The sequence below is a fragment of the Pelophylax lessonae genome (genome assembly GCF_965119305.1).
Source record: "Pelophylax lessonae genome assembly, chromosome: 4".
NCBI lineage: Eukaryota > Metazoa > Chordata > Amphibia > Anura > Ranidae > Pelophylax > Pelophylax lessonae.
Window position 1 is genome coordinate 290913587 of NC_138771.1, and position 13359 is coordinate 290926945.

At 42.1% G+C, this 13359-nt stretch overlaps 1 protein-coding gene across 2 annotated transcripts in view; it reads left to right on the forward strand.

Moving 5' to 3' along the window:
• The window catches only part of MON2 (MON2 homolog, regulator of endosome-to-Golgi trafficking), a 271194-nt gene that overhangs the window by 83126 nt on the left and 174709 nt on the right, over positions 1–13359 (forward strand). For both annotated transcript variants that reach the window (XM_082256725.1, XM_082256726.1), the window contains exons 10-13: positions 395–534; positions 2138–2291; positions 3342–3568; positions 4141–4222. In XM_082256725.1, the coding sequence (XP_082112851.1) occupies positions 395–534; positions 2138–2291; positions 3342–3568; positions 4141–4222 (603 nt within the window). The remainder of the gene's footprint in view (positions 1–394; positions 535–2137; positions 2292–3341; positions 3569–4140; positions 4223–13359) is intronic.

A 13359-nucleotide genomic window follows, 5' to 3' on the forward strand; every position in this document is an offset into this window, starting at 1 on the left:
TGAGAACTGTGCAGTCATTGGTCATGTGATCGCTCAATTCATGGTCTTATAGCCAGGGGGGACAGCTGCAGCATTGGACTGATGCTGCAGCAATTTATTGGGGTATGTACCTGTATGTTTATTTTTTTTATATTTCCCACACTTCTTTAAATCAATACATAAAATCTGAATTTATGAAAGGTTTGGAACCTCAATATACAACATTTCTAATTTTTCAAATCTTTTTCTTTAAGATTTCCCTTTACTTTAGCAGGGTCCACACAGTATTTTATGTATTTGTGTATGTTACAGTGGTATTGTTAATGCCCTTGTATGTTCTGACTTAGAGCAATTCTAAAAATACAGATTTTATATCAATGCTGAAATCATAACAAGAATACTTTACCATACCCAGGTCTTTCTGCCAGTCCTATGACATGAAGCAACACTCCACTAAAGTTTTTCGGGATATTGTCAATGCTCTGGGATCCTTCATTCAGTCGCTTTTCCTTATTCCAAGTACTGGAAATGCACCCAACACATCCAACCCGAATGGTATTATTTTCCTTCTTGTGGAATGTTTCTATAATTTTTGTGTGTTTTGGATAACGCTAAAGAACGGATCTAATAGAAAATGTTTGAAAACTAAAGCCCCATGCCAATCAGCCGCTACGGAAGATACCGGCCGACATTCAGCTCTTGTGTAGGGTCCTTGTTTGACAGAAGCCGATCTCACAGATAGAAAACCAGCAGCTGGCCAGTGTGTTCTGCGGGGGAGGGGGCCAGTCCTCCTGTCAGAACACAATAAATAGCTCAACGGAGATCACTGTACTAACATTGCTTTGTTAGTACAGCAACCTCTTCCAGAGCTCCTGAAAAAAAACGTACTGCGTGTACCAGGCTTAAAATAAGTTTTTCTGTTATCTAATCAGTTAGCATCTTAGGCTTAAAAGCTAGTACACATTATTAGTTGTCAGCGCTCTCAGCAATTGCAAACTGCTGGCTTCTGTCGGACTGGCTGCCGTACGCACAGGCTGAATGTCGTCCGTTTTCTATTGAACCGGCCGATGGTGCCCGATATTCGGCCTGTGTGTACGGCCCTTAAACATAATTTCATAGCCACATGTATCTCTATTTTCCAAGCAGTGAAAAAGGGACAGATAATGCAATTCATTATCTGGCAGCCTAGGAGCAATTGTCTCTTTGTTCACCCCTTCTTTACATAGCCAGTGACAGAAAATGTTGCGACTCTACTATTGAGGTTTAGGAGCTGGTGTCTTTCCCTGGTTCATACATCCTCAGCAGTGACTGTTTTGGCAGGAGGAATGCCTTGTCTTAGGGCTAGAGTTCTAGTATCTCTATGTTTGGATGGCAGATTGAAGCATGGGGAAAGTTTAGCAATACATTTGTTCCAGTGTTTCTATATTCCTTATGTTTACCAATTTAGATGCAAGCAGTGCTGTGCTCGTGTCCTTCTTTACAGTTTATAGAAATTAGTATTTTTTTTTTTTATGGACTTTATGCATATTATATACCGTATTTTCTGGAGTATAAGACGACTGGGTGTATAAGTAATCTCAAGACGCTGGCTGTGCGGGAATCCTGTAACGGTATACCGTATGTACCGTAGCTTCGGCTATATACAGTATACCGCGCTGAGCCAATCACAGTGAGCGATGTATTCTATTATTGAATGCAAAGCCTGCTCGGATTGGCAGAGTCAGAGAGGCGGGCTGATGTTACTCCACCAATCCGAGCAGGCTTTGTATTCAATAATAGAATACATCTCTCTCCCTAAATGGGTCAGCGCGGTACACTGTATGTAACCGAAGCTACGGTACATACGGTATACCGGTACAGGATTCCCACACAGCCAGCATCTTGAGAGATTACATCTACCTGTAATACTTATACTTAGGGTACCTTTAGGATATTATACTCTGCGTATAAGACGACCCCCCATTTTTGAGGGATTTTTTTGAGGTTCAAAAGTAGTCTTATACGCCAGAAAATACAGTACTTTTGTATGATTAGCGCTACAATCTTACTATAGAAATAGTATTGTAGCTTAGTCTTATGATTAGAATTAGTTTCACTCGGTGGTATATTTTATCTTTAAATGTTTTTTGTTTTTTTTCTTATTTCTTCTTAATGACAGCTGGTTCCAGCTCCAGTGTTCCTGCTGCTAATCAAGGCACTTCAGGGATGGTAGCAGCTGCTGGCAATGCAAGTGTACTTCCTGCCTTTGAGTACAGAGGTACCTGGATCCCTATAATGACCATTTCTGTTCAAGGCAGCGCCAAGGCAACTTAGTAAGTTCAAAGGATTAAAAGATGGTTCTTAGCCATTTATTGTCTTTTAAATCATTTTCCATCGGGACAGGGCGTTTCAGGGCATTTTGATTCTTTTTCTTTACATTAAGAGTTTTGATGAAAAATAAAATTTCAGATAAAACCTGGCATTATGATCAACACTTTTTAGGCACAAACTTTTGCATGACTTCAGGATCTCCAGTGACAAAGCCTATTGATTTTAGGTTCATTACCATGACATTACTCTTTGCTGTAAATCCTAATCAGACCTAGTTTAGTTCCCATGTAATGTCGTGAGTGGAAGAATAGCACTTTGCTTTCAACCAGTGAACTTTATTGCTTAAAGTGGTTCTAAAGTCAAAAGTTTTTTTTTTTTTATCTTAATGCATTCTATGCATTAAGATAAAAAACCTTCTGTGTGCAGATGTCCCCCTTAGTCCCCCTAATACTTACCTGAGCCCCACCTCGATCCAGCGATGTTGCATGAGAGTCTCGGCTGTCCGAAACTTTTCTTAATTGGCTCAGACAGAAGCAGGGCACCATTGGCTCCCCCTGCTGTCAGTCAAAGTCAGTGAGCCAGTGAGGAGAGAGAGGGGGCGGATCCGAGCCGAGCCTCTGTGTCTGAATGGACACACAGAGCAGTGGCTCGAGTGCACCCATAGCAAGCTGCTTTCTCTGGGGGCACTCACCAGAAGGGAGGGGCCAGGAGCGCCGACGAGGGACCTGAGAAGAGGAGGATCAGAGCTGCCCTGTGTAAAACCACTGCACAGAACAGGTAAGTATGACATGTTTGTTATTTTTAAACTTAAAAAACAAGACTTTAGTATCACTTTAATCTAGTAAAAAAAACTGAAAACGTAGTATGATTTTTCAGTGTATTGGATGTTAGCCTGAAATGTCCTTTACTTCAATGAGTATCTTGTTTAAAACCATTTTTTAGATTATTTATACATATTTAAAGTAAATGTTTGGCATACAGGTACTTTGATTTATACATATGCCTTATATTTTACAGTAAAAAAGCTAAACAAATTCACTTATTCTTTTTAGTCTTGAAATGCTGGATAAGGTAGAGCCACCTACCATCCCAGAGGGATATGCCATGTCGGTGGCATTTCACTGCCTGTTAGATCTTGTGCGGGGCATCACCACCATGATTGAAGGAGAAATTGGCCAGGCTGAAACCGACTCCCAGATTTCAGCGGAAGAGACTCCATCACAAACTAGTGATCAAAAAGACCTAAGAACTGTGTCTGACCCACCGGAGCAAGAACCAGGTTACTATGTGATGTTTTATTTTTATAGGACTAATGCATTACCTACAATGTATCCTTCATCTTTTCTGAGGGGCTGATATATAATGGACAGTGGGCATCGCTATGGCCCATTCATAAAATGGGCCATAGCGATACTGCACAGAGTTCTGTCTGCAAAAAGCAAGAGAGCTCCTTGATTGGTCGACAGCTGGACCCTTTGTCAGATTTTTGTTTTTTTTGCGTATGTCTAGACTCCCCTGTTAGGGCACATGATTTTTTTTTTTTTTTTTTGCCTCAGTCTCTAAAGGAGAGGCTTCCCTGTTAGGCCACATGGTTTTTTGCCTCTAAAGGGGAGACTTCCCTATTAGACTGCATGTTTTTTTTTTTTTTTTTCCCGCCTAAATTTTCAAGGGAAGACTCCCTGTTAGGCCGTAGGCTCATGGGCATTCCAAATAGTGAAGTACTTGACATTTTTTAGACTTGTCTACGTAGAAAAAAAAAATTATAAATATAAATAAATCTCTCTTTTTTTTTTAAGTAGTGTGTATTTTTAAATCTGTTAGTATAACCACCTTTTTGTCATTCTTGTTTAGTTGGTAGAACTGTTTGGGAAGAAATGATTAATGCCTGCTGGTGTGGCCTTCTCGCAGCTCTCTCTCTGCTTCTAGATGCAAGGTAAGTCGTAAAACTATGCCCCATCACAAATTTTCTACTATCAAATTAAAAACATAGATGGGAACGTAGTGACAGGTCTTTGCAGGATGAAGGCATTGGAGATGAAATCCAAGATGGACTTCCCAGCATAAGGTTTACAGAGCTGGACCTGGTTCCTTATTATGATAGAAGACAGGCATCTTAGTATAAAAATCAAAAACACTGGCGTCTTGTAATGTTTACTGTGTATTAGTAATTGTGAGCTTAGAGCAGAACTGAAGCCTTACAGTAAACGCAACTGTGAGTAGTAAACAAAATTTCAAAAATAAAAATTCTAGGTTTTTCAGTAAAAAATAAATAAATATACGTGTCCTCATTTTTTATTACCCTCTCCTACTTCTGTGTGGCATATCTTCCACTGCTAGTATTCCGTTACCCCAGACTTGTATAAAAAAAATGTATTCTCCAAAAATATTTCCACAATGTATACAAGGTTGACATTAAATTTAGCCATGTTTCCATTTCATTACTTTTCATTGTAATATTTTCCCATCTTAAACTATTCTTGATCCAAGGATATTTTCATTGTTTTTCCTGTGATTGGCAGAATTACAGGGAAAAAGAGGACTACCAGTTTGCTGCCCTTAGCTGGAGGGCTATAATCTCTGTAGGATAAAGAAGCCATGAACAATATACAATTAAAAAGGTATTAACTTGTCAGCTTTACCTTCCCTAAATTTGATTTGTTGTCTGCTTGGAGTTCTGCTTAAATGCAAATAATGTCGAAGCATGTCTATTGTATTTAAACTATTGTGGGCATTAGGCCTGCTTTGTATGCCCTTAAATATTAAACTGAAGTACACAGGCATACAAAACACACCCTGTCCCCGTCCCCTGCCTCTGCCTCTGCCTGTGCTCCCCACTGCCTTTTCCAGTAATCCCTGGCTGTCAAAATAATATCTGGGACTTGCTAAGAGATACAGTAGCTAGAATTAACTGGACTGAGTCAGCTATTTTCCCCACTAATGATAAGAGAAGGATAGATGTTCCCTTGACATATCCCATGACAATCTCTGCTAAATCTCTGTTCAAATATTTAGGTATAAATATATGGTTTACTCTCTCTACATACATAAATAATAACTTGAAACCAGTTGTTCAAAAATTTAAAATTTTATACTGAAATGAAAAGATCTCCCCTTGACTTTGTTGGGCCAAATTATCTTTTTTGCCCAAATTTTTTATGTATTCTCAAGCACTTCAATTTACCAAAAAGATTTTCCAATCCTTTAACTCACTGATCATTTTCTTATCTTACCTATGGGTAGCTTCTGAACTGAGACTTTCACTTGATAGCTTGCAACTACCAACAACTAAGGGTCCTAACACTGCAAGATTTAAGGGTTAACTATTCGCATCCTGACCAATATATCCTTAATTGTGATGCTTCCATGACAACAAAGGCAACTAATTGCTACTTTGGAAATCCTCGTAAACACGCTCTATAGCAGGGATTCCCAAACTATGGCCCTCCAGTTGTTCAGGAACTACAATTCCCATCATGCCTAGTCATGTATGTGGATGTCAGAGTTTTACAATGCCTCATGGGATGTGTAGTTCCGCAACAGCTGGAGGGCCATAGTTTGAGGATCCCTGCTCTATAGGCTAAACCTCACTGAAAGAGGAGGAAGGTCTTTCAATTGCCCCCCCCCCCCCAAAAAAAAAAACTTTTATCTGTTCAGACCTATCTCATGCATCCACTGAACCTTTCTCCCAGTACTCATTTATGGTTAAATCCATGCTTCGAGGACTTTTCTACGTTGGCTGACAGCTTTTGATTGGCAAAATTTGAAATAAACTATGTATATTGATTAAAACACCTTTTGAGGAACTGAGAAGACAGCATGAGGTTCCTTTTATCTTGGTGTTATAGATACCCCAACTTAAACATGTAGCTACAGTGCACTTTGGTCTACAGGAGGTGACTCTGACTACTAATAAATTTGAATCCCTTTCATATCCTCGGAACACAACAAATGAATCTCTAGATATTATTTTTCCTTAACTCACACCAGGGCCAACACTTTTCATAATTTCAGAGATAGATGGCATGCTCTTATACCTGAGTCTTCTGAGGAGGCTGGGACAGAAGTTCTAACTACATATTTGGATACTGTTATATCCTCCAAAGATAAAATTATACAAATAAGGTATCTCCACCAAGCATAATCTCTTGTCAGACTATAAAAAAATGGGGAAGAGGGATAATTCAATTCGTTGTAAGTGCCATATAACTGAAGGGACCTTCTCCCATGTGGTTTAGGAGTGTGGAGAGGTTAAGTCTTTTTGGTTGAAAGTTACAGATTTCATTGCAGATAGCTTTAGGTTTCTGAATGTTTGCAACCCAGTAACATACTTATTGGGCAATATTGAAGATATAGATATGGCAGGGCCACAAAAACATTCCTTAGACTGCTTTATTTTTATTCATGAAAAATTAGTGTGATGAAATGGATATTCACAGATCCTGTCAACCTAATAGACTGGAAAAATGAATTAACAATGTCATACCATTATACAAACTGACTTTTTATAGCTAAAGAATGCCCCAAAATGTTGAACATAGATGTGGTTAAGACAACTTGCTGAAGTTCAAACCGAGCATCAGAATGGGGAAGAAAGGGGATTTAAGTGACTTTGAACGTGGTATAGTTGCTGGTGCCAGATGGGCTGGTCTGAATATTTCAAAAACTGCTGACCTATTGGGATTTTCACGCACAACCATCTCTAGGGTTTTCAGAGAATAGTCAGAATAAGAGAATTTATCCAGTGAGTGGCAGATGTGTGGACGAAAATGTAATGTTCATGTGGTTAATGGGGCAGACTGGTGGTTCGAGATGATAGAAAGGCAACAGTAACTCAAATGACCACTCGTTACAACCAAGGTATGCAGAATGCCATCTCTGAATGCACAATACATCAAACTTTGAAGTAGATGGGCTACAGCTGCAGAAGGCCACACCGGGTGCCACTCCCTTCAGCTAACAGGAAACCGAGGCTACAATTTGCAAAGGCTCACCAAAACTGGACAATAGAAGATTGGAAACATGTTGTCTGGTCTGATGAGGATCAAAATTTGGTGTAAACAACCTGAAAGCATGGATCCATCCTGCCTTGTTTAAATGTGGTGTATGTGTGGGGTATATTCTTGGCACATTTTGGGCCCCTTAGTACCAATTGAGCAACGTTTTGATCGCCATGGCTTACCTGAGTATTGTTGCTGACCATGTCCATCCTTTTATGACTACAGTGTACCCATCTTCTGATGACTCCTTCCAGCAGGATAATGCACCATGTCACAAAGCTCAAATCATCTCACCACTGGTTTCTTGAACATGACAATGAGTTCACTGTACTCCAGTGGCCTCCACAGTCACCAGATCTCAATCCAATGGAGCACCATTGGGATGTGGAAACAGGGGAGATTCGCATCATGGATGTGCAGCTGACAAATCTGGAGTAACTGCATGAAGCCATCATGTCAATATGGACCAAATTCTCGGAGGAAAGTTTCCAACACCTTGTTGAATCTATGCCACCAAGAATTAATGCAGTTCTAAAGGCAAAAGCGGGGTCCAACCTGCCACTAGCAAGGTGTACCTAATAAAGTAACCGGTGAGTGTATATCCCCATGAATATATGGAAACTCAAGCAAAGTCACCTCAAGGCTGCTCCTACTTGGTTTCTGAAAGGATATGATATGTTAATCAGCACCAACTAAAATGGATCTTCTGTTTGCTTGCATTACTATCACATATATTCTGTATATGTCCTTACTGCAGGTCACACCTGGCATAATAAGCCATTCTTGCTTCTTTTGGTAGGGCACTGCTGGAAAGCATTTTGCATGTGGGTGTTCTCTTTAGGTTGAACTTGAATAAACTTACATTATAGGATTACTGACTCTTAAGGAGAATGTGCTGGGTAAATAACACGGGCATTCAAAGAAAATATTTCAAAGGGCCGTGGATAGATGATAATACCACATATCCAGCTGCATTCAGTTTAGAATTTACTATAAAGGTTTGTGTTTACTACCCTTTACATTCCCCATAGAGTTTAGTGAACCGTGTGTAGAGTTTCTACTTTACTACATTCCAGCAATGGTAAATAGAACCCACTTCAAATGAAGCAGTGACACAATACTGTCCCCATAGAATTTATCAAACCCTGTGTACAATTCCTGAAGTGCTACATTTCAGCTTTGGTAGAGAGAGCCCACTTCAGATTAAGCACAGTAATAATACTTTCTCCATACAGTTTATCAAACTCTGTGTATAGTCCCTGTTTTAGTGGATTCCAGCTGTGGTAAAGAGAGCCCACTTTTAAGTGAAGCACAGGGGCACAGTGCTTTCCCAAAGAATTTATCATACCCAGTGTATAATTCCACCTGTACTACACTTCAGGTATTATTTTGTTAAATGTGTACATTGCCCAGTAGAGGCTGGCTAGGTAAGTCACTATCACAACTATTTCCCTGCTTAAAGGTGAACTACAGGAATTCAGCAACTTTTGAAAATGTGCTGCCCTACAATGAGTTAAAGGTTAAGTCCAGGCAAAACCTAACTAACGCTAAACCTTCTCAGTGCCACATTCTTAACCTAATCTATCTAACCCTGTAAAGCAAAAATCACTGTACTTACCTATTCTGCAGCCGATCCGGTCCGGTCCCACGCTGAGCTGTAAGCGGTGGCTTCAGCGTGGAGTCAGGTGCAGGAGAGACACTCGACAATAGAAACCCCATTGTAAGTCTATGGGTGACATCCCTTCCCACTCATTTCACAGCCGTTGTCGGTCCTCTCCTGCACACCGCTTTCGTCGCTGGAGACCGGATCGGGTGCAGAAAAGGTAAGTACAACGATTTTTGCTTTACAGAGTTAGATAGACTAGGTTTAGAATGTGTCAGAGAGCAGGTTTAGCATTAGTTAGGTTTTGCCTGGACTTATCCTTTAAGTCCAACGAGGTGCATGCCACCTCCTGATCTTATCTCTTTATTTACATCTGACTGTTTTATTGAGCCCCAGGAGTTAACTATCACTATTCTCCCAGTGCCCTAACAGGAGTGAACTATCATAATTTTCAAAGTGTCCTGACAGGAGAGATGCTGCCTTTTCACACACAGCATCTCTGCCTGTTTTTTTTCCCCCCCACTGTTTATTTTGTGATGAGTTCACATAATACAAAGTACTCTGTGATTGGAAGGAAGAGGGGAGGGCTGGGTACAGCGGCTACATGTGACTCTGCAGCTGCAGTAGCTGAGACCAAAAGGTCTAGCTTTGAAGTGCCAAAAGTATAGTGATGGTTGTACTCCTGGGGCTCAGTTAAAATACAATTTGTCAGTTAAAGCGGTTGTAAACCCTATGAAAAAAAAAAATAAAAAAAAAAACCTGCAAGACAAAGGCATAATGAGCTAGTATGCATCGCATACTAGCCCATTATGTTTAACTTACCTTAAAACGAAGCCCCGACACGGACCCCCGGACATCGATGCGGGCGCTGCCATGATCCCTCGTCGTCTCTTCCGGGTTCGGCGGCTCCAGCGCGCTGATTGGCCGGAAGAGACGGCTCCAGCGCGCTGATTGGCCGGAGCCGCGATGACGTCACTCCCGCGCATGCGCGCGGGAGTGATTTTTCCGGCAAGCTCCCGGCAAGTTAATTGAAGGTCCCTTATTATAGGCTTACCTGTAGGTAAAAGTGTCAAAAAGCGGGATACAACCGCTTTAAACACAAGTCCACAAAGTGACATGCACCTTGTTGGACTTAACCCCTAGTAATCCATGGCTGAATTCCTGGAGTTCAGATTTAACAACTATTGAGAAAAGATATTAACCACATAGAGGAGTCCATTGTTTCTTTATCTTACATCACGAGACGCAGAGCCTATAATAATGACTATCTGTGCTATATGCTACCTTTAGGTTATTGGACACTGGCAACCAATAGATAGGAATTTCCTCCAATATAACCACTCCCATACAGGAAGAACCTCAGTTTTTTTGCCAGTGTCTTGAAGGTGATGGTCATGGCTGTTTAAGCTCTTCAATCCTAAATGATGTCCCTGTAAAGGGGCGTTTTATTCGGATGGCTAAGTGCTAAGTGGATGGTACCCGAGCCTTATCTAAGAACACCCAAGGTTTGTCTGTACTGTGACCCATCTGGGCGCTGGACCCTGATAAAATGGAACCCTGGTTATTTATTATCCCAAGGAGTTTGCCAGCAGGGTGCTCTACAGGTCCAAGGGTGTCGATCCCATAAAAAAGGGGGATCCGGTCCTTGAAGGTCTGATTGACAAAGCCCGCCGTGATGGGTGAAGTTTGGGTCCTGTATATGATTTTGCAGCGGGACTGGTAAGGCTGTTCTTTTTTTTCCCCTCTCTTTAAAAAAAAAAAACTTTATAGGGAAGGAATTGCACATTTTCTCTCCTGTGCTGTAGTACTGTGTTTTGGCCACTAGATGTCTCTGTTCGGCAGCAATGTATTGTGCCTGTGTACCTTCTGTGTCTGGACTCTCCGGTCAGCTTGGCTCCGTTTCTCCGTTCATATATCTCTATGGGCGCACACAGATTACGTCACAGGGATGCACATGGATCGTCTCTCACTCTTCTGAGTAATGCTGCTGGCTGGGTGTGACTGTTCTCTGCTAAGCTGAGCTGCTGACCGAGACCTATGGGACACAGAGCAGGTACAGTTATGTTTGGGCATGTGAATTTGGAGGCTTGGGCACGGCTACACGGTAGGAGAAGGGTAATTGTTCTGTGGTAGCTGTACAGTGCTTGATCACAGGTTTTGTCTACCTTTTGTGTAACAGGTTACCTTATATCTGGGTCTTTATGTAAAGCAATGTCTTCCAGAAAAAGAAGTGTGGGGGGGGGGGGGGGGTGCGCAGCAGGGAAAGGGACAAGTGTTCTTGCATCAGGATTAAATAGTCTTAGTTTGGCTACCGCTGTGCTATCGGCCCCTGAGAGGCCTGAAGCAACTAGTCAATCTGAGCCATTATGCTTATCAAGTATTGTTGCTACCTCCAGTGCCTCATTGTCTACCTGTGTTACTAAGGAGATGACCTGGCATTTGTCTGGGCTAGCCTTGAAGGTAAAATAGCCGGAATGATTGCTTCTTTTTCACAGGGCGGGTGAAAGCGGGATAGATAACCTTCTCTGCAGGGATGCAGCAGAGTTCCTAGGCTCTCAAGGTCTTGCAGGGGCCTCTGGTTTAGAGCCAGATTGGGCAGAAGACATTGAAGAGGTGGCTGTTAATGATTTAGAAGAGGGGCAGGTTGAAGATGGTTCCTCTTCTGAGGGCCCAGATTCTGAGAAACCATTTTCAGCATCTCACTCTGAGGCTACTGATTCTGTCCTTCACCGAAATGGTTCGGGCACCGTTTAAATTACCTCCTCTGGAAAAGTCAGAAGGCTCATTTTCTTCTTTGGGTTCTTTGCACCCTCAGCAGAATTCCCAGGCTTTTCCTTTACACCCCCTGCTGGAACAGCTGGTGTATGAGGATTGGAATCATCCTGATAGGTTGTTCATGCCTCCAAAGAGATTTTCTTTGTTTTATCCTATGTAGGAGAAATTCAAGAGGAAGTGGTGCCTTTGCTGAACAAGAATTTGACCTGTCTGGTTGATAATGCCCAGGTTTTTAAGGTTCCAGCAGATAAGAAGTTGGAATCCTTATTTAAAGCTTCCTTTGACAGCGCTGGCTCTGCTGTTCAACCAGCTATAGGAGTTTGCCAATCCTTAAGGCTCAGTTTCCACTAGTGCGACTTGCGGTGCGACTTGACACATGTCAAGTCGCACAGCAAGTCAAAAGCCATTGTTTTCAATGGGGCCCGTTTCCACTGCCGCGGCTTCAGTTGCGGCGACTTCAAAAGTAGTTCGTGCACTACTTTTGAGCCGACTTCCCTCTATATATGAGGGACAAGTCTCACTGAAGCCGCAGTTTACTTTCGCTACGAAGTCGTGCTAGAAGTAGCACGACTTCGTAGCCGCACTAGTGGAAACCTAGCCTTTAAGGATCGTTTTAAAAGGGTGACTAGAAGTCTGCCTATTCAAGGGGAATCTTCTGAAGATTTGGCGGAGTTTCCTCGCGCCTCGTGTTTTACGGTAGATGCCCTTAAAGATTCTATCCAACAGATTTCCCGAGTTGCTCTTCTCTCTGTTCATATGTGCATAAGTACTATGGTTTAAGAATTGGTCAGTAGAATTACCTTGTAAGAAACTGACAGCTTTTCCTTTCCATGGGAAAGTCTCTTTGGTGAGGATCTGGATTAAATACATCCAGAAGATTTCAGTGGGGGAAAAGCGCATCGTTGCTGGTTAATCGAAGGATTAAACATCCATCTTTTAAAACTCAAAGTGTTACGGTACCTCCTAATGCGTCCGCTTCTAAGCAGTACTGATGGCCTCAGCCGTCAGGGTTTAGAAGACCTCAAAATCGAGGTCAGAATAAAAGGCCCTGGGTCCAAAGGCCTGTTAAATCAGGTTCCAAATCCGCCTTATGAAGGGGTGCCCCCGCTCGTTCGGTTGGGGGGAAGACTCCTACAGTTCTTGGAAACTTGGGAAGGAGTGGTGAAGGACAGGTGGGTCTTGTTCACAGTGAGACGGGGCTACATGATAGGGTTCCAAGAGTTTCCCCCTTCTCGGTTTATGGGTTCAAATGTCCCTGTTTTCCCAGTAAAAAGTCCTTGTTCCAGGCCCTCGAACATTTGTGGGTTCAGAGCGTGATTGTGGAGGTTCCAACCTGCGAAAGGTTCACAGGTTTTTACTCAAAAATATTTACAGTGCCAGAACCAAATGGCGAGGTAAGACCCATTCTAGATCTCAAAGCTCTGAACCGGTATCTGACTGTTGGATCTTTTCACATGGAATCAATCCTCTCTGTGGTAGCCTCTCTAGGAAGAGAAGATTTTCTGGCTTCTATAGATATCAAGGATGCATACCTCCATGTACCAGTTTTTCAGACTCCATCAGAGGTTTCTGCGTTTTGCAGTAGGGCAGTCCCATTTTCAGTTTGTGGCTCTGCCGTTCAGTCTGGCCACAGCTCCCTGGGTGTTTACAAAAGTCTTGGCCCCAGTGTTGGTTCTTCTAAGGTCTCTGGGCATT